This window comes from Calidris pugnax, unplaced genomic scaffold (genome assembly GCF_001431845.1).
Source record: "Calidris pugnax isolate Ruff unplaced genomic scaffold, ASM143184v1 scaffold8, whole genome shotgun sequence".
Taxonomy (NCBI): Eukaryota; Metazoa; Chordata; class Aves; order Charadriiformes; family Scolopacidae; genus Calidris; species Calidris pugnax.
Window position 1 is genome coordinate 25,451,368 of NW_015090830.1, and position 25,996 is coordinate 25,477,363.

Genomic DNA, 25,996 nt, shown 5'->3' on the forward strand with positions numbered 1-25,996 from the left:
CATAGTTGAAAACAATCATTTAGAATGTCATTGATTTAAGGCAAAATTAAATACACTCAGCTTTCTGTGGCCTATCGGTTTACATGTTTTCTAAAGTTTTTTAAAAACGTTGATTAGTATTTATTTTAGGTTAAAATCAGTCTGATGTTCTAATTAAATATGCCGTTCTGAATCCACAATGGGAATAATGGTTTTGGGGTTTTTCTCCTGTGCTTGATGTGGGGTTTGAGGTCCTTCACTGTTCATTTTCCTGACTCTAGTGGGCTCAGGTTTTGTGACTGATTAAACAACTGACTGCATCCCTGTCACCTAACAACCTTATGTACTTCATGGAACGTCTAGAAACTACCTAAGATATTTATAAGCTGCTTGGTTCTGATTTAGTTCTGTTAAATGAACATTTCTAAACAAATGGGGTGCTTATGTCCCCAAAGCATGGAATTAGTATGCGGGGCTGCCATGGTCTGTAACAAGAGTGCTTCTGAAGTTTTCCTGCTTCGTGACCCTCACAAGACACACATGTTCTTCAGGCATGTGTGCTAGACACACGGTCCTGCTCGGAGAAGCTACTTCCACCTCCTGAGCCGTAGGTTATGTTGTGGGTCGCACGGTTAGTGCTTGAGTTCAGACACTTTCCTTATGAAGTCTCTGAATTTGACTTTGAATGAAGATGTGCGCTGTGGTGATTGAAGAGTTTGATAGTTGGAGCTATGGACTGTAGAAGCTCTGAGGGTTGGGTGGCCTCTAGTGGAGAGACACTGCTGACAGGCAACCAGAGCTCAACAGCGGGCATGTGGCAGATAGAAACATCTGAAAGATTTTGGCTGAGAAACACCAAACAGGAGGTGTTTCCTGGTAGCTTTTGTTAGCTCTGTTGCATTTCCATTTCATAATGCAAGAGTTTGCTACCTTCAATCCTAATTTGGGAGCTGCTGCTTTGACCTTGTCACCTATGCGAGAGGTGGATAGCTGGCTTCACCCTTTGGATTGCTACTGAGGAGGAAGACAACTAGCACGTTAGAAACCACAGAAGCTCTCCTTGACCCCACCTGCACTCCCTGTCGTGAGAACACTACGCAGTTAGTGGGTTCAGGTGCTCACCTGTGTCTCAGTTTTGGGAGAACCCTGTATCTACCAACATACTTCTGTCTCCCAGGCAGCCAGTTCCCATAGAAGTGAAGCTTGGTGATAAGCCAGGCAAGAGCCACAAAATGATAAAGCAAGTCCCTAGCCTGGATTCAGGAAACCTGACACATTGCATCTGTTTGTGTTAGGAAATGAATAGTTATTGACAAATAAATAATTATCATTAGAGTGGATTTTTTTTTTTATAAAGCAAAATGGTAGCATCACCAGCAGAGACTTTTGTGCTTGTCCAACCTTTGCTTCATCTGACTCCATCCAGTATGTCAAGCTCTGTAGAAGCCACAGCTGTTGCGTGTATCTGTCATTCTAAGGATTCTTGAGGTACACACACCAGATTGCAAGACCATTTTAATGTCAGGTTTCAGAAACATATTGAAGAGAAGAGAATATACTTGTGGAGGGGAAACCTCAAGAAGAGGGGCTTAGCCTAAGAATCCTTTTTCTGAATGCTCTGTAGCCAGCCATTCAGTATATATTTATTTAAGATTAATAATTTTAGATTTTCATGCCATTTGCAAAATACTTTTTAAAAAAATTATTTAATTTGTGTTTTCTAAAAGCTTCAGATATTTAATGGTAAGGTCTGGCTCTTCTCTGGATGATGATGAAGTCTAGGTGCTTTGATTCATTCTGAATGACGGGAGTCAAACTCAGTGTCTCGCTCTCAAGTTTATTCAGTTGCCTTTTTGGCATCTATTTGACTCTTGAGCCTTATTGACTATTTCTGCTATGGTATTTGCACTGATCAATTTAAAAGGGGAAAAAAAAAAAAAGTGCAGTTGTGTGTAGGCCAGGTATAAGAATCCAAAATGACTGTGCTGCAAAATACGAATTCAAGCGGTAAGTGAAGCCAAGCATAAACGAAATAATAAACAGATGTGAGTCACCAAATATAGAACACTTAAGTCCTAGCTGCAAAGGGACACAAATGAGATGATAGGGTATTAGTAGAAAGATGCAATTTACAGGTCAGAATGTAATAGTAACCTTTCACTGTGAAAATTGAAAATTAACCTTGGGAGTACTGGATCATTTACAGCTGATATGGTACTTTTATTGAAGAAGAAAAATCTCTAACAAGACTTCCTGTGATTTTCGAGATTTTAAAATGGTGCTTTTCAAAGTGTTTTCTTTTCCCTTCTGTAACTGCATCTTGATGCATTTTTATTTGGTGATACCCAGACAGATGGCACTACTAGGGTTTCTTAGAAATTCACACAATATTTTTTTTTCCAATTTTAAATTTTCATAGACGCTATAATTTGCTTGTTTTGTGTGAAATTCTTAGTGAACATTAGTCATTGTGTCTGTTGAACTTACCTAGGGATTTTATATTTGCATGCTTTTTATCCAAATATTTGATTTTTATGTTTTTAATCTCACCTGAGATTAATAGCAGAGGCACGTTCCATAAGAATTCTGTTAACTTCATGATGACTACCTTTCTAGTCATTTAAAAATCTATTTTCCAGTAATGATTAGCATTTGGAAAAATAAAAATAGAATTGTGGAGGAGAAATCTTTTTAATCAGAAACTTCCATTCAAATATGGAATATGGCTTACATATAAACTAACAGTAGATCAATTTTCCTAAAGTATTAATTTTTTTTTTAAGGAATAAACCATACAGTGGTAATGATAGAAAGCATAACATAGAAGTAAGCAGAAGTTATATGTCATGTGCTTTAAAGCAGCAAAATGTAAAAAAAAAAATAAAATTGTAAAAAAGCAAATCTCTGATTCTGCATGCATTGAAGATGGCATGTAGTGGTAGCTAATAGTGATAATTGTATAATGCAGCATTTCTGGGTTTGTAAAAGGGACTTTCACAAGCATGTTTGTGGGATGCAGTACTGTAAGCTTGGTTTCCCTATCATTTGATATGGTAAGAACTCAATTATATTATTGCTGAAACAAAGCAAGCTAAAATAAGATCCTTTGCTTATCTGTTTACTGCATATTTCAATGTCTCAACTTGCATGTTATTGTAGATCTAAAGAATGTTTTATACGAAAATACTCCCAACATTTTTCATCTACATAGCGGTGTCATTGGTTCAGAAATTGTGTTCTGGTTTTGCATAATTTCTACTGGGTGTCCTTTAAGTATTGTTGAATATATCTCTGGTTTTGAATTAGAACTGTTACTTCACAACAATATATTCTAAATATCTCATTTGCAGGAATAAGTTCAAATAAGCTTTTGTATTCTTCGTAAGAATTTTTGTAGGCTTTCTGAAATAAAATGCTCATTTGATGTATTAAGATTTTGTACTCAGTCTGCTACTATTCACTTTTTTTTTTTCCCCCAGATTGTTGAAAGAATTTAGACTTTTACCGCAGCAACAGTTGTTTGGCTTTAGCCTAACCTATATAAGAGTATAATAGACCTTTCACACTTAAACATGACTTAAACATGTCTCTTCTTCCCTTTTTTTTTTTTTTTTTTTCTTTCTGTAGGTGGCTCTGGTGCAGTGGACAGAGAGTGTGGGTCTGACTCTGGTTAACAGGGATTTGACCTCAATGCAGCTGAAGACCCCTGGTGGACACATTCTGACCTACTATATTCTGCAGATCTTTCCCTTCACTTCTGAGAGCAAACGCATGGGGATCATAGTTAGGGTAATTTTGGGGGTGTTCGGGGTGTTGGTTTTTTTTTTTTATTTCTCAAAAAATGTTTTTATTGAATGTTTATTTTTATAAAATTTGCTAGAAACTCGATCATTCATGGAATGCATTTCTCAAGATTTTCAAATCGTACGTCTTTGACACAAGTACACATGAAATACCAAGCAAGCAATTGTAGAAAAATCAAATGAGCCTGATGTTGCAGAGAGCTTTGCAAAGAATGGACTCTTCTCTTACATGGGAACGTCTTAATTATCCTATTTCACACTTAGCCTCTGATACTGCAAGTTGACTTTAAGCGTTTGTTTTTAATTTTGTTTGGTTTTTTTTTTCATGCCAAATATGTTGCTTCTTCATGGCTGAAACTTCTTAGATTGGTAATTAGCATCTTTGTCTACTACTAGTGCTGCTGCTTTTTCAGACACAGTGTTGCTGTCTGAACCGTTCGATGGTTAGATCAGTGCCAAGTCCCAGTTAAATTGATGTAAAACTCCTGTGATTTTTAAATTTTATTTTATTTGCCCACGATGACAATTCAGGCATGCCATCAGCCTTAGGCAAGGATACTGCAGGCAGAATATCTGCATGCTCAGGTCTGGAGAGACCTTGGCAAGTCCGTGTTTCTTTAGGTGGGACTGTCCCTAAGCCGGTTTTACAGTGACATCTTCAGAGATGTTCTAAGAGACTTGCAGATCAGGCTCAGTTCTTCATTCTGTGACAGACCATACCTCATGTTTCTTTAGGTGGGACTGGCCCTAAGCCTGTTGTACAGTGACATCTTCAGAGATGTTCTAAGAGACTTGCAGATCAGGCTCAGTTCTTCATTCTGTGACAGACCATACCTCAGAAACTCCTGATTTGGATTATATTTGCCTGCGTGTGAATTCTCTGAATATGCAATGAATGTTTCATTGTTAAAATATCTGTAACGATCATTTACATTAGTTATTTGTACATTTTTAATTACTTGGGTATTTCGGAGATACGGAGCAAACTTTCTGTTGTGGGTTAGATAGCATGTGCCACCAAAGAAACAAAATAGTAGTTAGAGAGGTATTTCAGAGATACGGAGCAAACTTTCTGTTGTGGTTTAGATAGTATATGCCACCAAAGAAACAAAATAGTAGTTAGAGGGGGCATAACATTGATATTTTAAAATTTAGACAGGTAGTTTAGGGATGCTGAGAATCTGTTACTCACATTGACTTCAGTTAGAGCTGATCCTTTTACACGAAAAAGTAGGGAATATTTATCTCGATCAAAGCAAAAACATCAAGAAATAAAATTTACCCTCTCTTGGGAAGGCACTTCATCTATTATAAGTGATAATCCATTGACTCCTTAAAATGACAAGTAGGTTACTGGTAGGTATTGTTTTGACTGTATAAACAGTTTGTTTTCCCTCTATTTCTTTTGTAAAATTTTAGGATGAATCTTCAGGAGAAATTACATTTTATATGAAGGGTGCAGATGTTGCCATGTCCACTATTGTACAATACAATGATTGGTTAGAAGAAGAGGTAAGAAAGAAAATCAAAATTTATAAAAAATAACATTTTGTAAAAACTGAAAATTTAAAATGAAAATACTGGGTATTATTGGAATGGGTTCAAAGAAGAACCTGAGCCAAGGCAGTAATGGGTTTTTGAAGTTCAGTTACATATATCCTGAACGGGTTTTAAGGGATTAGAATTATTTCCAACTCTTGAATAACCCCCAGGAAAAGCAAAGCTGGTAGTCATAGCAGAACACGTTCCTACTTAAAACAAGGAAATTTGTTTTTCTTTGACTGACCTTTCACATAAAACCTAATTACTTCTGAGAAGTATTCTGCTATAAACCTATTTATCCTGAAATGCCCTTGTTTTATCAAATTCTGCAGTGAGGTATGATTATGAATTACGAAGTTTAGTAAGGGTTGCAGCCAAATTGAAATAGGTTTTTGCAACATCTATTAAACTTAATATAAAATAGCTAGTGACTGAACTTCAGAACTGATAAATACTTTTCACTGTGTGGCTCTAGTAGGTACCAGCAATCATCTTATTTTGACCCTACATACAGACAATATGTTAATACAATGATTACACCATGTATGTTCATAATGGTATTGGCAATATGAATCAATATCTGCTGCAGGGCAGTTTGATTTATTCAGGGACATGAATAAATTAAACTCCCTCAAGACCTAGCAAAATGTCATAAAAATTACTTTTGGCGATAATGATGCACAATTAATTGTAAAATACTTGTTTAATTTATTTAGCTTTATGAGGTCAAATCAATAAGTGTTTTGCACTGGGCAGCCTTGTTTTTCATTAAGACATGCTATTCCAGGGCTATTTTTAATGTGTAGATATTTCTCTGATAAGAGGTATGTTCAGTGGAAAAAGAAAATGTAGCTCTGCTACATGCCTCAAAAATAGTTTTAATAATACATCTTCAACCTAAAAGAAGTTTCTTTAAGCTAGGAGAAGAAATCTAACTGGGATACCAATAGCATATCATTTTATTTGGGGGACCTGAAATATAATTGCTTTTTATTCTGCTTGTGGCTTCTCCAAAATAATCTGAGTCTAAAGAAACACCAGTATCCCCTGTTAGCTTATAGTATAAAACATGTACATACTGTTGAATATTCACATAATTATTCTGTGGTTTGGTCCATTTAGTGTGGTAATATGGCCCGAGAAGGACTGCGTACACTGGTTGTTGCCAAAAAATCACTGACTGAAGAACAATACCAAGATTTTGAGGTATGAAGGGACAGAGGGATCTTGTGCTTCACCGTGTTTAGTTACTTCAAGCAGAACGTTTCTCTTTTTTATTCTATTTAGGTGGCAAAAAAGATGATTTAATATTTAAAATATCAGTATGGCACACAATCTGTTAGAGGTGTTGTCATTCGTTAGTGATTGTTCTGCTGTCATACATAGGATACTGCTTTGCTTTATTATGTGACTGGACAGTGTTGTCCCAGAAGGTAGCATAAGGTTAATTCTGTAGCTCCAACATGACCTAAAAAAATCTGCTTGTCCTCAAAGATGAGGGCAGTTCCTGCTTAGATGCTGTGATGCCTAATTCTTAATAGTTCAGAAGGTATTTTCTTGAGGTGATTTGTCAGAAATAACACTTACAACATTGGATGTAAAGTAAAATTCACTCTTTTAATCTTGTTCTTTGTTAAAGATATTTAAAGACAAACGTTTATCCTGGTGACTCCATTTTAGAACTGATTGGTAGAATTAATGTATACTATATGAGTCATAGCAAACTCTAAGTAGTTTTGTGTTTGTGCAAACAGAGTCGATATAACCAAGCAAAGTTAAGCATACATGATAGAAACCTGAAGGTTGCTGCCGTTGTAGAGAGTTTGGAGCGAGAAATGGAATTGCTGTGTCTCACTGGAGTAGAAGATCAGCTGCAAGCAGATGTTAGACCAACCCTAGAGATGCTAAGAAATGCTGGAATAAAGGTACTGAACACATACTGCTGACACAGCAGTTTATAATTTATTAACTTCTGTTTTTTACAAGACAGGAATTATATTTGTCTCTTTTTGGGTTCATTCAATGTAAGAAATATGCTAAGTCCTGAGTGTGTTCTGGGCCTAAGCTAGCAGAAATGAACAAAGACATTGCGTGCGAAGTTCCTTTGTCCACCACAGGTTTCATTGATCTTAAGCTTGCTTCTGTGAGGAAACCAGCGATGGGTAAAAGGATATGACTCCTAGTCATTTATCCCCTGACTGTCTAAAGTAAACTGTCCTAGCTGACCCTAAATGAGTTTGGCACAAGACGCGTATGATACCAGTGTTTTCAGGCTTGGCACTCACAAGAAGTCTCAGCAAAGATCAAAAGGAGCATTGTTTGAACTAGAATTCAGCATGGCCCTTGGAGTTTGTTCAAGTCACGTTAAAGGGACAGGCGTGAAGAGCTTTGCACAAGAGTTAGTGCTGTGCTTTGTTCGTAGGCAGGCTGTGCTGGACAGCTATCAATTGCACAGTTATTTGAGAGAGGGTTTGAAGTACAGAGATGAGCAATACCTGAGGGGAGTGGGTGTGATTATGTACATTTTCCTTGAAGCAGAGTGTCAGACTCCCCACAGAAAAGGTGTGTTGCCTTTGCATTGATTAAATGGAATCAGATACGATGGGGTTTTTTAGCCTGAGAAGGAGAGAAGGTTATTTCGCTTGGCAGCAAGGGTGGGGAATCTCCCTTTACACGAGACGAATGCATGAAGCTCTGCCCTGGGACAAATAATGAGCCATGCTTTGCAGCAAGGGTGGGGAACCTCCCTTTACACGAGACGAATGCACGAAGCTCTGCCCTGGGACAAATAATGAGCCAGTTGAGAATTTATGGGCTAGAATTAGCAGGCAGACCAATGTGGACAGCATTATGGTCAGTGTCTGCTGCAGACTGCCTGATCAAGAAGTAGTAGAAGAGACCTCCTTCAGACAACTGGAAGAAGCCTCACTTCTGCAAGTGCTGGTCCTTGTGCTGGACTTTAAACACCCCAATATCTGCTGGAGGGGCAACACAGAAGGGGACTGGTCTTCTGGTCTGACCATGCAGAGGAGGTTCATGTTTTATCTCTCAGTTGTACCATTCTATGATCTTCACAAGCAAACCAGGAGAATTTTGGACAGCAATGACAATAATTTCCTGATGCAGGTGATTGAGGAGTCAACAAAGAGACATGCTCTACTACTCCTCATACTAACAAACAAGGAGGAATTGCTCATGGATGTGAAAGTTGGTTGAGGGAACAGCCTTGGCCACACACAGGGAGAGATGCTCTACTAGTCCTCATACTAACAAACAAGGAGGATGTGAAAGCTGGTTGAGGGAACAGCCTTGGCCACACACAGTAGTTATGAGAGAGTAAAGTTCAGCAGGCTTAGGAGGATCTTATTAATGTCAATAAATACTTGAAGGGAGAGTGCAAAGAGGATAGAGCTAGGTTCTTTTCTGTGGTGCACAGTGAAAGCATAAGAGGCAATGGATGCAAACTGAAATAAAGGAAGTTCCACTTGAATATAAGAAGAGAAATTCTTACTGTGAGTGTGCTCAAACAGTGGAGGAGGTCTCCCTGAGAGCTGCTGGAGTCTCCATCCTTGAACACGTTCAAAACTGTCTTGATGTGGTCCTGACCAGCCTGCTGCAGTTGACTCTGCTTTGAGCAGGGGAGTTGGACTACATAATCTCCAGAGGCCCCTTCCCATGTCTGCTATTTCTTTATTCTATTTTTAATTAAGTCCTGTTTCCCAAAGGCTTTCAGGTGAATTGGCTGGTAATGCACAATGAGAAAAATATATGTATGGGTTACGGCCTTGTGATTACATCAAATTTATTTTTTGTATGGTCTGACGTGCAGAGTACTTAAATATTAGTATTTCATGTATAGTATTTTCTCGTTTGCTCTTGATATTTCTTCTCTTTGTGGTCACTTCTGACTGTTAGGTATGTGCTGCTACAAATAGGTATAGAACAGAGTGACAATTTGGTGTGTGTGGGAGGGGTAGGTTTAATGATTAGTTCGAGGATTTCAGAGCATTAAAGCGGTTCTGGCTTTAATTACAACCCACGTTGTAGTAGGCTGGAACCACAACGGTAGCTGTAGATAGGTCATAAAATCAGAGATTACTTTGTTCCTGATGAGAAAACACAAGTCTCTTGTCCGTTCATTGACCCACATGGACACTAATGAAAAGGATCTTACCTGAGATGTACAGGAAAAGAGGGAGGCAGAGCTTACAGTTGGTAAAATTGCAGCTGTTAACTTAGTTACTATAACCAGTAATAACTCCTGCAGCTTAAGTTATTCTTCCTGTGTGGTCTGTTTGGTTTGGTGTTTCATCCGGGTGTCCTTCAGCTTTCTTGGTGTTAAGGGGCTGAGGGAGAGCAAGCTGTCTCACTTTAAGAACAGATGGACCCTCAACCTTGTTCCTTTAATGCTTTCATCCCAGCTCTGCGTGGTTGGTGGGCAGGACCTCTTTGGAGCTTTGGGACTGTAGCTCTTCCTCCAGGGTATGCTGTCTGGTCTCACCAGGACCACAGACTGTTGTGTCACATCATTTTCCTGACAAATGGGATCTCTCTTGTAGGTGTCTGCATCCTCATTCTTTAGCTCCAGGTTGCATCGGGGCCATAGGGAAAGACCTTTAAGTTTTCTCTGCTGTTCAGCTATGCCAGTGGGTTCATCCAGAGGTTCATCTTGTCTTTGTGTAAATTGAGACATTGGCCCTTGTGAGGAGGGAAGGGGAATGAAGCTGCCTGAAGTAAAGAAAGCTCTTTTCTTCTTTGTATGTTAACTGCAGTAAAATCTGCCTACCAATTTTAGTTAAAAATGCACATACCAGTATATTTTCTCTGGTAATCCGATCCCAAAAGGTACTAGAAAAAGGTTGGAGAGAAATGTCATTTAGATTTGGAGAACAGATGCATCTAATGTCCAAATGAGTAAACTTTTACATTATTTTGCAGATCTGGATGTTAACGGGAGATAAACTGGAAACAGCAACTTGCATTGCCAAAAGTTCTCACTTAGTGTCTAGAACTCAAGATATTCACATTTTCAGACCTGTAAGTATAGTACCAGGTTTTTTGTTGGTTCATTAAAGGACAGTTAATAACATTGTTTCTTTCTTTGATTACTAGTTGGCTGCTTGTTGAAAATTGATGGGTTATTGTACAGAGTGTCATAATAATGGTCAAGAGAGTAGTACTCAGGTTGTTATTCAGGGATGTAGAGTTGCAAAGCATTGCTTCTGGTTAAGGGTTCTTGTTTCTAGATTTGCTGACACACTACAGAAATAATCCTGAAATAGTTCAAATCAGAATGAAAAAATTGTGACTATTTTTGTATATCATGATATATATTTGCATTTTATTAACAGACTGTTTAAGAGAATTGTTAGAAACGCAAACTGAGCATCTTTTTCTATACATTTTGGTTATATTTGCATAGCATCAACTCTACTGAAGCCAAACAAAAATAGATTCTCCAGACGTTGATTGATGCTGTGTGATCAGACATAATACGTCTGTGTTTGTTCTAAATGAACCACTTGCACCTACAGAAATAATTATATGAATATAATTTACATGTAAATGTAGTTTCTTCTGAAGCATCAGAATGGCAAATTAGGCCCTGCAGACTACTATTTGCAATTAAATTATTAATGCTTCTGATAAAACTTCAGATCAATTTTTGTTGACCTTTCCATGTTGTAACACCACAAATTAAGTCTTCCTGAACAAAATCTATTTAGTTGAGTCAGATTTTTATTTTCATTACCTCGACTGGTAATAAGAGATCAGCATAAAACTGTGTTAACTTAAAGTACCCAAAGTTTTAAATTAGTTAGGAAATGGATTTATACAGAATTATTTCTGTGGCTGTATTTGTCGCAAAAGAATAACTTCTGGATTAATGAAGAAAATAACAAGCCCTATTACATTTCTATTTTAGTTATAAATTAGTAAATAAAATGTTATTTACTACTTTGGCTTCCCCCAAAAAATGCATTTTGTTTTTAACACTCTTCCTTTTTATTCTTAGAAGTCTCAGCTTCTTCATTTTGTAAAGAAATTAACTGATGTATTGTTCTAAAGCTATTGAAAAATTTTTAAAAAACACCTCTGTTAGGTGAAAGGTAGAACAGAGAGAGCAATTACTGCTCATCAGTAGGCACCAAGTACTCACACCTCTTAATCTCTGTAATGCAGAAGGGTTATAATGGGCCAATTCAATCCAAGGTTCCTAACAGTGGGCAGACAAGGAACTTTCTCCTTACATTTTTAATTGTGGGAAAGAAGGAAAAAAATCCTGAATTGGGACGTGTGTATGGGTTTTCCTGTTTGCAGGTGCTTTTTAATTAACTCAAATTTTATGTGTAGTAGAGCCCATCTGGAGGGAAAAAGGTTTTTGGACTACATCTGATTCTGGGTAGTAGTGGGCCAAAGACAAAACTCGTTAAAAGTTATTTAATCAAAGTGCTGACAGAGCCAAAATTAGAAGTGTAACCAGAGTTTGTGTTTTATTCTGTGATTGGAATGTTGTCTTGCATGATAACTCCAAAATACATTCATCTTTTATTGGGGAAAGAGGAAAAAAAACCACCACACCAAAAACTCCCAGTCTCCTCAAAATCTGGTTATAATTTGTGTTTTCCATGTGTACACACATGAATATGTTCTGTGTTCTAGCTCAAAACCTTCCAAAATCTGTTTGGTAACCTTTGACCACTTTTTCCATTTCACAGCTGGGCCTTTCTGAGACAATAATTATGTAAATAAAAAAATCTATGATGTAGTTCTTTTGTATTATGCCAGTTGATCCTGCTTGCATACTCATGCAAGATCCAAAAGGATTAGTACTAGTGAGCATTTTTATGTATCTTTTGAAATCTGTGTCTGCTCACCCAAACTGAAGGCACTATTAATGTTAACATTCTGCATTATTCTAAGAACACATTTTACTGGTTAATAAATAGAAGTTTGGGGGTTTGTTTGGTTTGTTATCTTTTTTTTTTTTTTTTTAATCTAGGCCTGCCAAGATGGAAGGAATCAGGTCAGCTTGAACTTAAGATACTTTAATATCATTAATTCATTAATTTTTTAGCCCTGGTCTACTTTGGTGAGGAACCATGGAGGCTGACTAAGTAAATTTTTGTTGTTTGAGTCTTTTCACTCCTTAAGATTCTAGGCTTGTAGTCATGTCCCATGGGCATTGGGCTTGCACTGGGATAAAATACTTGAAGAACTGAGGCCTTCTGGATACGAGTTCTCCAAACCTGATTTATTTAGGCAGGTTTTTTTTTTCTAAGACTATCACAAAATCTTTTAAGTGAGTGGTTTTATTTTATTGAAGGTTACCACTCGAGGAGAGGCTCACTTAGAACTAAATGCCTTTAGGAGGAAGCATGATTGTGCCTTGGTGATATCTGGGGACTCACTTGAGGTAAGAACTTGGCTGCTGTCAAATTACATTTATGTATATGCTTATGTTCAAAAAGTAAAGTATTGTTGCCTTCATGCTTTTAAACTACTTACCAATGATTCCCCATACTATAAGTTGTCCTTAGAAATACTTTCATTTTTCACTCAGTGCTAATTAGAAGATATGTGTTCTAGATGGGCAAATGTTGCTGGTTACCTGGTCTCCTGTATGAATCATAGAATCATTCAGGTTGGAAGAGACCCTTGGGCTCATCGAGTCCAACCATCTACCCTGCTCTACAAAGTCCTCCCCTACACCATATCCCTCAGTACCGCATCTAAACGGCCCTTAAACACATCCAGGGATGGTGACTCCACCACCTCCTTGGGCAGTATGGTAACAGAACGGGATTTGTATGCTGCGTGCATAATCATTGTCTCTTTTCTTAACCCCAAAGTTTGTTGGCTCTCTAAATGAAAGACAATGATGTCAGTTTAAAATAATAAATTCACAGTCAGGAGAATGTGGGTCTTTTCTGTCAGATGGATGTTGTGCGAGCAAAACTTCAAAAAAGAACTCTTTATACTGTGTTTTTGTGTTAGACTACGTATAGTAGTATTGAATCGTAAGTAAATCAAGTGTTTTGGTTTTTTTTTCCTTAGGTTTGTCTGAAGTATTACGAGCATGAATTTGTAGAGTTGGCCTGCCAGTGTCCTGCCGTGGTGTGCTGCCGATGTTCTCCCACCCAAAAAGCTCATATTGTGAAACTGTTACAGCACCACACCGGGAAACGCACGTGTGCAATAGGTAACTGTTGACACCACCTTCGTTTGCAGTAGCTAAAATCTGTAATACACTTACATTAGACTACATATAGTAGACTACGTATAGTTGTCTGCTACTACAAATAGTAGTATTTAATTGTAAGTAAATCAAGTGTATTTTTTTTCCTTAGGTTTGTCTGAAGTATTATGTTAGACTACGTATAGTAGTATTGAATCGTAAGTAAATCAAGTGTTTTGGTTTTTTTTTCCTTAGGTTTGTCTGAAGTATTACGAGCATGAATTTGTAGAGTTGGCCTGCCAGTGTCCTGCCGTGGTGTGCTGCCGATGTTCTCCCACCCAAAAAGCTCATATTGTGAAACTGTTACAGCACCACACCGGGAAACGCACGTGTGCAATAGGTAACTGTTGACACCACCTTCGTTTGCAGTAGCTAAAATCTGTAATACACTTAAGCAGTAGATGGCACCATTGAGAAATAGTTGAAACAAATGCAAGGAGACTCCTCCATCAACAGCCAGGTATGATGTAGATGTAGCACAAAATGCCTTTCCACGAGAAAGGTGTGGTTGTCTTCGTTATTCCACAGGAAACTGTCTTGATTGCTGAAGTAATCGATCGAAATCCATAGATCAGTTGTAAGAATATAAAAGTATATAAGAGCTTTCTAAAATACTTTAAGGCCAGGAGAGTAAAACCTCTGAAGAGCTGAATGTTGCAGTGACATTTTCCAGGTGATGGAGGAAACGATGTCAGCATGATCCAAGCAGCAGACTGTGGAATTGGAATTGAAGGCAAGGTAACGTTAACAATTTCCTTGTCCAATATGTACCACGTAGTAGTTTCGTAACACGGGATTAGAAGCTTTTTTCTTAAACAGCAGTGAGTTCATAATTTCTAATTAAAGTATGCTGTAAGATGATAAAAATGCTTGGTCTTTGAACTAATATTTTCTCTGCTTTGATGTCCTCTGCTTTATCTTTTTAAATGCAAAGAGCAAGAAGAGCAGAAAACATTATAACTATTTCTGTGTAGTGTTTCCCTGAAAGAAGCAGGAGAGGTGATTAAACTTATTTGTAACATCCACTGTATCTTAAATTATGCACAAAAAATTGTCCTCTATGTCTCATTGCAGGGTTGATTTTTTTAATTAGGAGCAAACTTGACTTTTGAAATTGAGTATCACTTAGAGTTTTGAAACTTGAAACACATCTTTTATGCTGGGTTTCATATTTGGAATGTTTTTGTTTTGTCCTAGGAGGGAAAGCAAGCTTCCCTAGCAGCTGACTTCTCCATCACACAGTTTAAACACATAGGTAGGCTGCTGATGGTACACGGTCGAAACAGTTACAAAAGATCAGCAGCACTTGGTCAGTTTGTCATGCACCGAGGCCTTATTATTTCAACTATGCAGGTATTTAAACCTTCATTTTCTGAACAGTTAAAAACATTATGTCTGTCTTTGAAATGTCACAAAATCTTAATCAACTAGTATTGTTAGTTATTTCTTTATTGTAATGTTTTGTATATTGAGTTATATTAAATATATATAATTATCTGCTTTTTGTAGGCTGTATTTTCATCAGTCTTCTATTTTGCATCTGTTCCCTTGTACCAAGGATTCCTAATGGTAGGGTAAGTCAGAACCAAGAGTTATGATACCTGGTGATAAATACAGCAAACTAGCTTGTTAAATAACACCATGTAGTTGGTGTCTGCCACGTTTTTCATACGTTTATCATTGGTGTGCTACCAAAACCTGGAATGAGTCTACAAAGAAAAGTCAAATTAGGTTGAAAACGCACTGTGTATGAGGGGGAAACCTCTGAAGAGAGGGATCTCCATGGCCTTAGAAGAAGATGCCATATATCTTTTTCACATATGCAGTGAAAACAATAGAGGAAATATTGCAGACCAGTTTCAGCTGTTACACAGATTGCCGTGCAAGCCTCAGTGAGAATCACTGATTCTTCTGTTAAATATGGAGCTGAAGCTACTGACTGTGAAATTTCCTCTGAGAGTAAATTAGGTTGAAAACACACTGTTTGAGGGGGAAACCTCTGAAGAGGGGGATCTGCATGGCCTTAGAAGAAGATACCATATAATCTTGTTCACATACGTGGTGAAAACAGTAGAGGAAATCTTGCAGACTGGTTTCAGCTGTTACACAGATTGCCATACAAACCTCAGTGAGAATCGCCAATTATTCTGTTAAATATGGAGCTGAAGCTACTGACAGTGAACAATAACAACATAAATGAATAGTAACAAATCATAGTCACATCAAGGTCTGATTACACCAGACTCTGCAGAAGCAAGCACTAGACCTCTCCAAAGTGTTTGCAAATAGTTGGGCTAAGTTCCTGGAGAATACATACTTAATTATACATCTGGCATGTGCATACTAAAATCCAAAGCCACTTACAGAGCTGTTAAGATTTTTCCTCATCCACCTACCTAGACCATGATGTCCAGAACATAGTGCTTGTTTTTTCTTTACTTTTCATACCATCCTCTGTGGATGATTTTAAATGTTGGGTCTTTGAACTGGTTGTCCAAAGTGCAAGTGCACGGGGAGTATGGTAACAGGCGATAAGCTTGGGTGATTTTATATAGAAGAAAGAAAGAAATTTGCTGGTTTTGAATGTTTAAAAGCTCTGTAGCTTCTCACGACTGGCAGCTCATGTAAGAACAAGAGCAAGTTGCATGTGTAAAGCTGTATTGGTAAGCTGCCTCAGTACTAGTAGAACAACCAGTTTAATTCCACTTACATAGAAAGAATAATGGAACTCAGTAGATCAATTTAAAATAATATCATACAAAAGTGTCAATTTATGTCCTTTTCCTTCCACCTAGGTATGCAACCATATATACTATGTTTCCAGTCTTCTCTCTAGTGTTGGATCAGGATGTGAAGCCAGAAATGGCATTGCTGTATCCAGAACTTTATAAGGATCTCACAAAGGTACGAATATCCTCAGTGCTGACATGAACAAATGCTGGAATCTCTGGTGTGCAAAACTGGGAATTCTTAAAATTATTTTCTTAAGGTATTCCTTGCAAGACAGATGCACAGCTAATCAATTAATGTAATTCAGCCTATGAAAATAATCCATAGTACCAAATGTTCCACTCAGTTTTATTAATAAATTTGTTGAGTGACCAGTGGTTGGGCTGAAATAATTAAAACATGAAGGTGTGTTGATGTAAAAATTGCCTTCATTCTGGCGGCAGGATCCCTGATCTGGAGTTATTTATGCTTACTTTTTCACAGCTCCTTTTTCCTTTGTAACTGGTAGATCAGTTTATAGATTTTCCCCTGCCCCCAAAATTGGTACTGACTTCTCCAAAAGCTGACTTTCTTTAAATAACAGATATTGATAACTGATGTCTCTTAATTGAATTATCTGTAGATACTGCTTTCTGTGTGTTTGCACGTATCTGCAAGCAAGGAAAATGTATAATTGCTTCACCTGCAAAAGTGAAACTAATCTCAAGATTCTGTTTTCGTAAGTTTTTTGGAAGGTACTTTGCTCCATCTAAAACCATCACCTAGAAAAGTTATGATCAAAGGCAGAAGCAGATAGTCTTTTTAGGGGTAGTAGATTCTTTGAAGATGTGTCTGAAAGGTCAAAAACAGACTGTAGTTGAAGAGGGTCCAAACTTTTCAGAGCCTTTGTCTTTTTAAAATGTACTAAATTAGCTATTAGCAATGATAGTCTGGGAGAATTTTTTCTCATCTCTTGGAGATCTTGACTCTCTCTTTCTCCTCTTCAGAATCTTTAAAGTTTCTGTGTGAGATTTCAGCCTGTGATTAATCTCAAAAAAAAAACCATACCCTTAAACCTGCTGAAGGCAGTTGTAAGCTTGCCTGTCAGAACCTGTTGATGGAACTTGGAAGCATCTTATTTCCAAAGACAGAAGTTAACCTGTACTTGGAAACTGCCCAGGACGGGTGGATAAATGCAGGCTAAGTTTTTTGTTTAGACTTAAATGACAGTTTTTGGAGATGCTGAATCACTGGCTTTCCCAACTTATGTTTCACCTCTGTGAATAATAAATAAGTAGAAGCCAAATAATTCTCTTCAGAGGGAAACGGAATTAAAAAAAAAAGAGAAAGTGGAAAAACTGGAGAGTAGAGTTCAGTGCACTGTGTGGGGCAGATGATGATGATCAGTGAATGACTATGGATGAGTAGTACAAGAAGTTATTTATGTGCTACATTGGACTTCGCTATTACAAGGTAAAGTTATTGTGGGTGTTTATTACAGCAATTTATGATGATGCTGCTGTAGTCGTGACGCTGTGAAGCCTTACGTATTTCTGCACGTCATTTTTCAAATTAGGGACTCTAAATGCAAATCTCTACCAGTGCTATTCATCTGCTGTTGTTCAAACATGCATTGACGTGGACGTTAATTGTATTCCTAGGAATTGGTTTCTTTTCTGGGATATGCTAGTGATGAAAATGCTTTTTAGATTTTTCAATGGCACAAGTCATTGACAGACTCTTGCTCTGGTGCAAGGAGAAGAGAAGATTAGGAAGGTTCAGAGAGGCAGAATAAGAAATACTGGCACAAGTCATTGACAGCCTCTTGCTCTGGTGCGAGAAGAAGAGAAGATTAGGAAGGTTCAGAGAGGCAGGTGTGGCCACATACCCTAGAGGACCCACTGAGTCAATATGATTCTTACTGTGGCTCCTACAGAGCTATAGCTGGGGAACCTGATGAAAGTTTGAAAGGGAGTACAAGAGGGCTCCCTGCTTTCACCTGGAAATGATTCACAGCCTGTTGTGCAGCGTTCCCTAGAGGCTCAGGAGTCACCCCATCCAGTTCCACAAAGGTGAACAAAAACTCGAGCTCATTCTTCATTCACGAATCTGGCTAATTGGGAGCTATGGTCAAAAGTGGAAGCAGTGTCCAAGACTCAAAGGAAAATTCGTAGGCACTCAGAGAAGAAAAAAATCTAATGTTTCTTTGTGCTTGTGTGAGACTTTTTTCCTGGCTGTTCGGTCTGTCACTAACATTCTAGGCTATATATAGAATTATGAAAATTACTTAAGCACCTTGCCATCAATGCTACCTATCCAAGAAAACGTTTTAGCCTATACTGAAGTAATAGAAAGAGTTAATTTATCACTTTCTACAGCAGTGAAGCACATTGCTTTGTAAAGTGCTGATTCTTCCCTGTTCCAGTGATCACTACTTCTGCACCAAAATGGCTGCTTTTTTTGCCATTTTATCCTTTTAAATGCATGTCCCTTCAGCTCTGCCATTCTAACCTACTTCGTCGGTGCCCTCACAGAATGCAAGAGTCATATGCACATGCACAGCATTTATTCTTTAATTTATGCATATGTTTCAACCTCTAACATTCACGATCACAAGATTTAAAATGTGTTTGGTAATAGCTACTTGCTGAAAACTTCTATTAGTCATATGTTTATTCTATGAATGCAAATAAATGGTTTATCCCACATTTAGACATGACTAGTAACTACAGTTCTGCTTGAGGGTAAGGTCAGTAGGTATATCGTGCTGTTTTTCTTGAAGACTACGCTTTACAAAACAGACATAAAAACATTTTAAATAAAAAATAAACTGATTTTACTCTAATCATCCCTCTGAAAACCAGCCAGAGCATTGCAAGGTAAAGTATCTTTGCTTTTTTAGGCCTTAACTATCCTACCCCCAAATTTAGACTTTGTGCAATTTCTATAAAAGTTTGCAATGAAGAATCATAAAAACAGGTAGACGCTTTTTCGCCTATATCACTTCCAAGACTGCTTATTTTATTTGTAAAATATGTCTCTAGTGATTTACTATTTAAAATATATGGACTAGGTAGATTTATATTATTTTTTTTAAAGTTTTGTTTAACTGTCCTCTCACTTCTTTCCCTTAGGGAAGATCTTTGTCATTTAAGACCTTCCTCATCTGGGTTTTAATCAGTATTTACCAAGGTAGGAGAGACTACTAATTTTACTGAACTGAGAATTTTTTGTCTGCTATTAGCAATATTGTTTTTCAGCTGCAGGTTGAATTCCCAAAGCTTAACGTTTCATCAGCAGTTATATATATTGCTTTCTGTTTATCTTGTAAATCGATATTCCTGTAGCGTGCCAGGCCTATTCAAAACACGGCGTGGATTGGTATTTTTATTGATGCATGTCGCCTAAAAAAGGACATGTTTTTAATTAAATTCTAATCCAAAAAAAATTTTAATGAGAGCTTATCACATTGTATATATTTGCACAGTAGTTTTCTTTCATGGAATGACAGAAGTACTGTTCAAGAAAGCTGAATTATGTAATCAGTTAAAAGTAATTACACTTTCAACAATATCTCATTTATTTATAGCACTTGACAAAATGAGGTTAATTAACAGTTAATCAGATATATTCCTCTAAAAGGTGTTTAATTTTCTAATAGTTTTATTTCTTTACTTTGGTTGTTTTATTTCACATGCACAAAGTACAGTAAATATCATTTCTGTTCTTTTAGAAGGATCAATGTTGTTGCTTTATAAAAAAAAACTACCAGGCAAGTTTTTATAATAAACAATTGAATATTCAGCGTGCAGTTGTAAAAATGGAAACACCAAAATTTCGTCGCTCGGTGTGTGATTATCTTTGTGTGCTTTTCCTAGGTGGTATTCTGATGTATGGAGCCCTGCTGCTTTTTGAATCTGAATTTGTACATGTCGTTGCCATTTCCTTCACTGCCCTAATCTTGACTGAGCTCTTGATGGTTGCACTGACCATACGAACATGGCACTGGTTAATGGTGGTGGCTGAATTCCTCAGTCTTGGCTGCTATGTGGCCTCTCTTGCATTTCTAAATGAATACTTTGGTGAGTAATAGTACAAGTATTTTAGCAAAGAACTGTGCTTTATATTTTTAATGTTTTTCTCATTTTAAAAATAGGAATAGGTGATGTTATGCTTTGTGAAATACAGCTTTCCCCATTATAAATACGACTGAGTTGAAATTGGGCTTAATTAATCTTGGGTTAAAATATTCTCTTGTCCTTTTCTCCTGGAGTTTGACAATCTTTATACCTGTTAGTACGTTTTGTCTAGGTGTTAAACTTCTAAACTTTACTCAAAGCACGCAAGTTTTTCCCTTTCTTGATATGATCTTTACAGTCCAAACTGCATGCCTTAAATTGGCATTGAGATTTGCACTATTGAAATGGATAGGATTTAAAAAAATCAGGATCTTTCACCGAGTTGGTGAATTATTTTGTGTGCCAGACCAAGTGGACCTAATTAGATCTAACCCACAAGCTTAAACGAGCTGAAGTATTGTTAGAGAGTGAGGCAGAAGACTATTAGGCTAGATACTTTATAAAAGAATTATTGTTTTGTTATTCTATTAAGCTTATATTAAGCTTATATTAAGCTTGCTTTGCTTTAAATTGAGGCTTAATTAATCTTAAAATATTCTCTTGTCCTTTTCTCCTGGAGTTTGACAATCTTTATACCTGTTAGTATGTTTTGTCTAGGTGTTAAACTTAGCTCAAAGCACGCAAGCTTTTCCCTTTCTTGATCAGATCTTTACAGTCCGAACTGCATGCCTTAAATTGGCATTGAGATTTGCACTATTGAAATGGATAGGATTTAAAAAAATCAGGATCTTTCACCGAGTTGGTGAATCATTTTGTGTGCCAGACCAAGTGGACCTAATTAGATCTAACCCACAAGCTTAAAAGAGCTGAAGTATTGTTAGAGAGTGAGGCAGAAGACTATTAGGATAGATACTTTATAAAAGAATTATTGTTTTGTTATTATATTAAGCTTATATTAAGCTTGCTTTGCTTTAAATTGTGGTATCCCATGCTGTGTCTTAAAGTTCTGATTGTTCATAGTTCACAAAATTAGAAGAATGCATTTAAACTGCAAATCGTAGCAATCAAGGATCTGAGCATCAAAATAATACATACTTATTTTTATATCAAATTATCCTTCAGTAAAAAAAAAACTATCTTAGTGTGATTTTACACATGTAATTTTTAAGAAATTTATATAACAATTTTGATTATACCTCACAAAGAGTAGAATCCAGCTCCTCTCTCTGATTTTCTGGAGCTGATGAGTAAGGAGTTGCTTTTATGTTGTCACTTCTCATAGAAGAATTAAATGTTCTATAGGAGTTTCTGGGAGACTCATAGTTCTGCTTTCACTCTATCATCCCAAATGTTTGAAACTTAGGGTAGTGTATTTACATTATATAATATTTTTTATTTATTCAGTAAACACTTCACTGCCTGTCCCAGGTGTTGTGTTACTTCTCAGATTTCTCAGGAGTCATATTTTAATAAAGAAACAAGCCTGCTGGGTATGATACTTGTATTCTACATGATTTCAGATTTGCCAGAGTACCTTTTTCTTTCCTCTTGACACTGGTGCTCAGGCTCTTTAATAGAGATTATTGGGTTGATTCCTGAATCTCCACAGCCAGATTAGGAGCTGATGAGTAAGGAGGTGCTCTTTTATGTTGTCACTTCTCATAAAAGAATTAGATGTTTTATGGGAGTTTGTAGGAGACTCATAGTTCTGCTTTCACTCTATCGTCCCAAACGTTTGAAACTTAGGGTAGTGTATTTACATTATACAATTTTTTTTATTTTATTCAGTAAACACTTCACTGCCTGTCCCAGGTGTTGTGTTACTTCTCAGATTTCTCAGGAGTCATATTTTAATAAAGAAACAAGCCTGCTGGGTATGATACTTGTATTCTACATGATTTCAGATTTGCCAGAGTACCTTTTTCTTTCCTCTTGACACTGGTGCTCAGGCTCTTTAATAGAGATTATTGGGTTGATTCCTGAATCTCCACAGCCAGATTACAAATGAAGGGAAGAAGCAAGAACAGACGCAGGTACAGGCTCTTAAGTCAGGTGCTTCATCAAGCAGAACTTGCTGCTTCACCTTTGTATTGGTGACAGCCAGCCCTTCCATCCTCTTGTAGGTGTTGTTCGGTGAGAAACACCTTTAAGGTGATGTTCACAGATATGTAAAAACCTCAGGGACTTTGTTTCTTGCAAACCTTTCTGTAAGGGAGAGTGCTTTACTCTCCTCATGTATTTGCTGGACAAGTCCAAACAGCTGAGTAAGTAAATGATTGCACGGCTTCTTGCAGCCTGGGGACTTGACTTTTGGGGTTTGTCATCTCACAGATATGTAAAAACCTCAGGGACTTTGTTTCTTGCAAACCTTTCTGTAAGGGGGAGTGCTTTACTCTCCTCATGTATTTGCTGGACAAGTCCAAACAGCTGAGTAAGTAAATGATTGCACAGCTTCTTGCAGCCTGGGGACTTGACTTTTGGGGTTTTTCATAATTAAGGGTACTGAAAAGGCTGCAATTTCATGGGCTTTCGTAAAGATGTATTTTACTGCGTGTCATTAATCAGTTAATCTGAGAAAATGCATTTCCATTGGCCTGCTTAATGCTTTACTCTTATCTAACCTGTTACACCACAGCTGTGGGGATGGAGTCTGTTTTTGTGCATGTACTGAGGTATAAACCTAAATTGTGGTTTGCAGTTGAGTCATCATTAAGAGTACTGAAAAAGCTGCAATTTCATGGGCTTTTGTAAAGATGTATTTTACTGCCTGTCATTAATCAGTTAATCTGAGAAAATGTATTTCCCTTGGTCTTCTGCTTAATGCTTTACTCTTATCTAACCTGTTACACCACAGCTGTGGGGATGGAGTCTGTTTTTGTGGATGTACTGTGGTATAAACCTAAATAGTGGTTTGTAGTTGATGATATAGAGCAGGGAAGACAATCCAGTCCAGTGGTGCTTGACTTCATTGGCAAACGCTGTTCCTGTTACACCACAGCTGTGGGGATGGAGTCTGTTTTTGTGGATGTACTGTGGTATAAACCTAAATAGTGGTTTGTAGTTGATGATATAGAGCAGGGAAGACAATCCAGTCCAGTGGTGCTTGACTTCATTGGCAAACGCTGTTCCTTTCAATGATGTTACTTGGAAGCATCCCCTCCCCTACCGTAAGCATGACAGGGCACTAAAACTAGCAAGGGAAAACTACCTGATACTGCTTTGTCTCATGGAAGTAAATCAGTTTTTAGGTTTCTGAATTAATTGCACACAGTGGCCTTATTAGGCATGTCTCTGATACGTTACGTAGACTTTTAGGATGTCTAAGCAGGCTTAGGCTAAAACTGTAGAACAAGTTTATACGCTGAAATCTAATATGAAAAGTATTTTTAATGAGTAAAGTTGGAGCAGTAAAGCATTTCTTTACTGCATTTTCTGAAGTGGATTTTCATTCATGTTAGAACAGCTCTGATCGAGTTGTTTATACAGTAAATTATACCTTGAAGTCAAATGTAAGAAAACTGTTTACCTACCCACGGCCTTAAAACACGACCAAATATAAAATCTCTGTGTTTTCAAAATGTTTTGGTTTAATTGCTATTTAAAATACTCTGATTGTAAAGTAATAGGCAATAATATTTCAGTTAATGCTACTAACATCTTTTTCATTTCCTTTTTGTGTAACTAACCTGTTTGGCTTTTTTTTCACATAACTTTTGCATTTTCTGTAAATCTATCCTTTCATTCTCCCTCTTTGTGAAACAGGTATAGGCAGAGTGTCTTTTGGAGCTTTCTTAGGTAAGTGAAGTTTAACTTTTCTTGATTTTTTTTTTCTTAATCCTTTAAAAACTCATTAGAGTAGTAAATTATATAACATACACACCTGTAAATAATGAGAAAGTAAAAATACTACCCCAATTCTTTAGGTGACCTCATTTCTTGGATCTTTCCATGATAATTTAGTACTGCCTGACCATTGCAAATATGGGAATATAGTCAAAAAATATCAGTAGTAAGTTCAGGGTGTCACCATTCCTGCTAATGTTTGTCACAAAAAGTAGCTTTTCACTGTGGCTTGTGGCAATGTCCCTACATTGTTTTCCATTTAAATTTTGGGGCTCTCGTTTAATCTCTGAGGATTTAAGAATCATTGTCTAGTTGCTGTGACTGTTTCAGGGAAAAATAATCTGAATATGGAATAAAGGATCCAAAATGGTAGCAGAATTTCTGGTTTGGAACTTATAATGGGTAAAAATTATTCTTATTAGTAGAAAAATAAACTGGCTTAACTTTCGATTATGCGAAAGTTTTGCTTTTATACTAAGATTCGGTTTCCCCTAAAATTATTTTGTGCTGCAAAACAGTGTAAGGACAGGAAAGGAAGTCTCTGAAGTTCCTGTCTAAAGAAAAGAGTTGGCACAAATCAAATGTTGAGGTTAACTTTCTCTTGCTGTTGTTTTGTTGCTTTTTCTTTTCTTTTTTTTTTTTTTTTTAAATTTTGCATGGTCTTGAACAATGGCATGAGCAAACAATGAAGAGATTTTTATTGACTTTGCACTGTGGAAGTTCCAGTTTCCGTGTTACCGGTTCCCATTACTTATTTTCCCTTCTTTGTTTCTGCAGATGTTGCCTTTATCACAACTGTGACCTTCCTGTGGAAAGTGTCAGCAATCACTGTTGTTAGCTGTCTTCCACTTTACATTATCAAGTACTTGAAGCGCAAATTTTCTCCTCCCAGTTACTCCAAGCTTACCTCGTAAAAGTAGTTAGATTCCTATGGGTTTTCACTCGCGCCAGTCTGCAGATTGCACATTCAACTGTGCTTTAGTGTCTATGGATTTATGTTGGACTAAAGAAATTTAAAAATAATATTAAAAAATCAAAAGTGATAGAGAGAACAGAGCACAAAAGAGGAGGAAACACCTGACAGGTACAATAACACAGAAGTACACTAACAAGACTATAAGAAATAAACTAAATTTCCTTCATGTTGATTTTTTTTTTTTTTACTTTCAGTTGCTTTGATTATAAAATAAAACTGAATTACTTTTGATTTGACAATGCTTCTGAATGGTTTCATTGCTACTGTAAAGGATTTTTTGCTACTGTAAAGGATTTTTTCCTACTGTATGAATCTTCTGCAAGTTGAATTGAAAGTTTTGTTATTTATTCCATAACTTCTCTTCTTTAATTATTTAAAAACTTCCTAATTCAAGTCCTTTCCTTTCATGTTTATATATGGAAAAGTTCATTCATCCATACTTCCTATAACCAACCTAATACCTGTAAATGCCCGTGTCTGTATTAGCAGCTAACTATTATTCCTCATCAGACATTGAGTAATATGCACTATTTGAATTATGTACAGATGTCTGCATAGCACAGTATTACTTTAGGAGCTGTTGTCCTTCTCTGTACTCTCCATTTCTGGCACCAGTAAATATTACGGATCTGTGATGTTGACAGCAGTTCTTTAAATGCACATTACAGCCAGGTTGCACAAAAGCCGTTTAAAAAGTCATAAATTCTATACATGATTCCACTGCATCTATTGATCTGTACAGGTATCAAAGACATGGCTGCTCAGTAAATATGTTTTAAAATTCTTACTCATTTTGTATTTGTAAAACTGCAAATAGTGTCAAGTA

At 37.0% G+C, this 25,996-nt stretch overlaps 1 protein-coding gene across 1 annotated transcript in view; it reads left to right on the forward strand.

Moving 5' to 3' along the window:
- The window catches only part of ATP9B (ATPase, class II, type 9B), a 156,661-nt gene extending 130,704 nt beyond the window's left edge, over positions 1 to 25,957 (forward strand). Inside the window, exons 15-29 of the mRNA XM_014941052.1 lie at positions 3,607 to 3,768; positions 5,202 to 5,294; positions 6,447 to 6,530; positions 7,079 to 7,249; positions 10,263 to 10,361; positions 12,652 to 12,741; positions 13,383 to 13,527; positions 14,237 to 14,301; positions 14,761 to 14,916; positions 15,073 to 15,137; positions 16,359 to 16,467; positions 19,407 to 19,464; positions 20,151 to 20,354; positions 24,114 to 24,146; positions 24,972 to 25,957. Coding sequence (XP_014796538.1) covers positions 3,607 to 3,768; positions 5,202 to 5,294; positions 6,447 to 6,530; positions 7,079 to 7,249; positions 10,263 to 10,361; positions 12,652 to 12,741; positions 13,383 to 13,527; positions 14,237 to 14,301; positions 14,761 to 14,916; positions 15,073 to 15,137; positions 16,359 to 16,467; positions 19,407 to 19,464; positions 20,151 to 20,354; positions 24,114 to 24,146; positions 24,972 to 25,108 — 1,671 coding nt within the window. The 3' untranslated portion in view covers positions 25,109 to 25,957. The remainder of the gene's footprint in view (positions 1 to 3,606; positions 3,769 to 5,201; positions 5,295 to 6,446; positions 6,531 to 7,078; positions 7,250 to 10,262; positions 10,362 to 12,651; positions 12,742 to 13,382; positions 13,528 to 14,236; positions 14,302 to 14,760; positions 14,917 to 15,072; positions 15,138 to 16,358; positions 16,468 to 19,406; positions 19,465 to 20,150; positions 20,355 to 24,113; positions 24,147 to 24,971) is intronic.
- Positions 25,958 to 25,996: the final 39 nt, after the last annotated feature.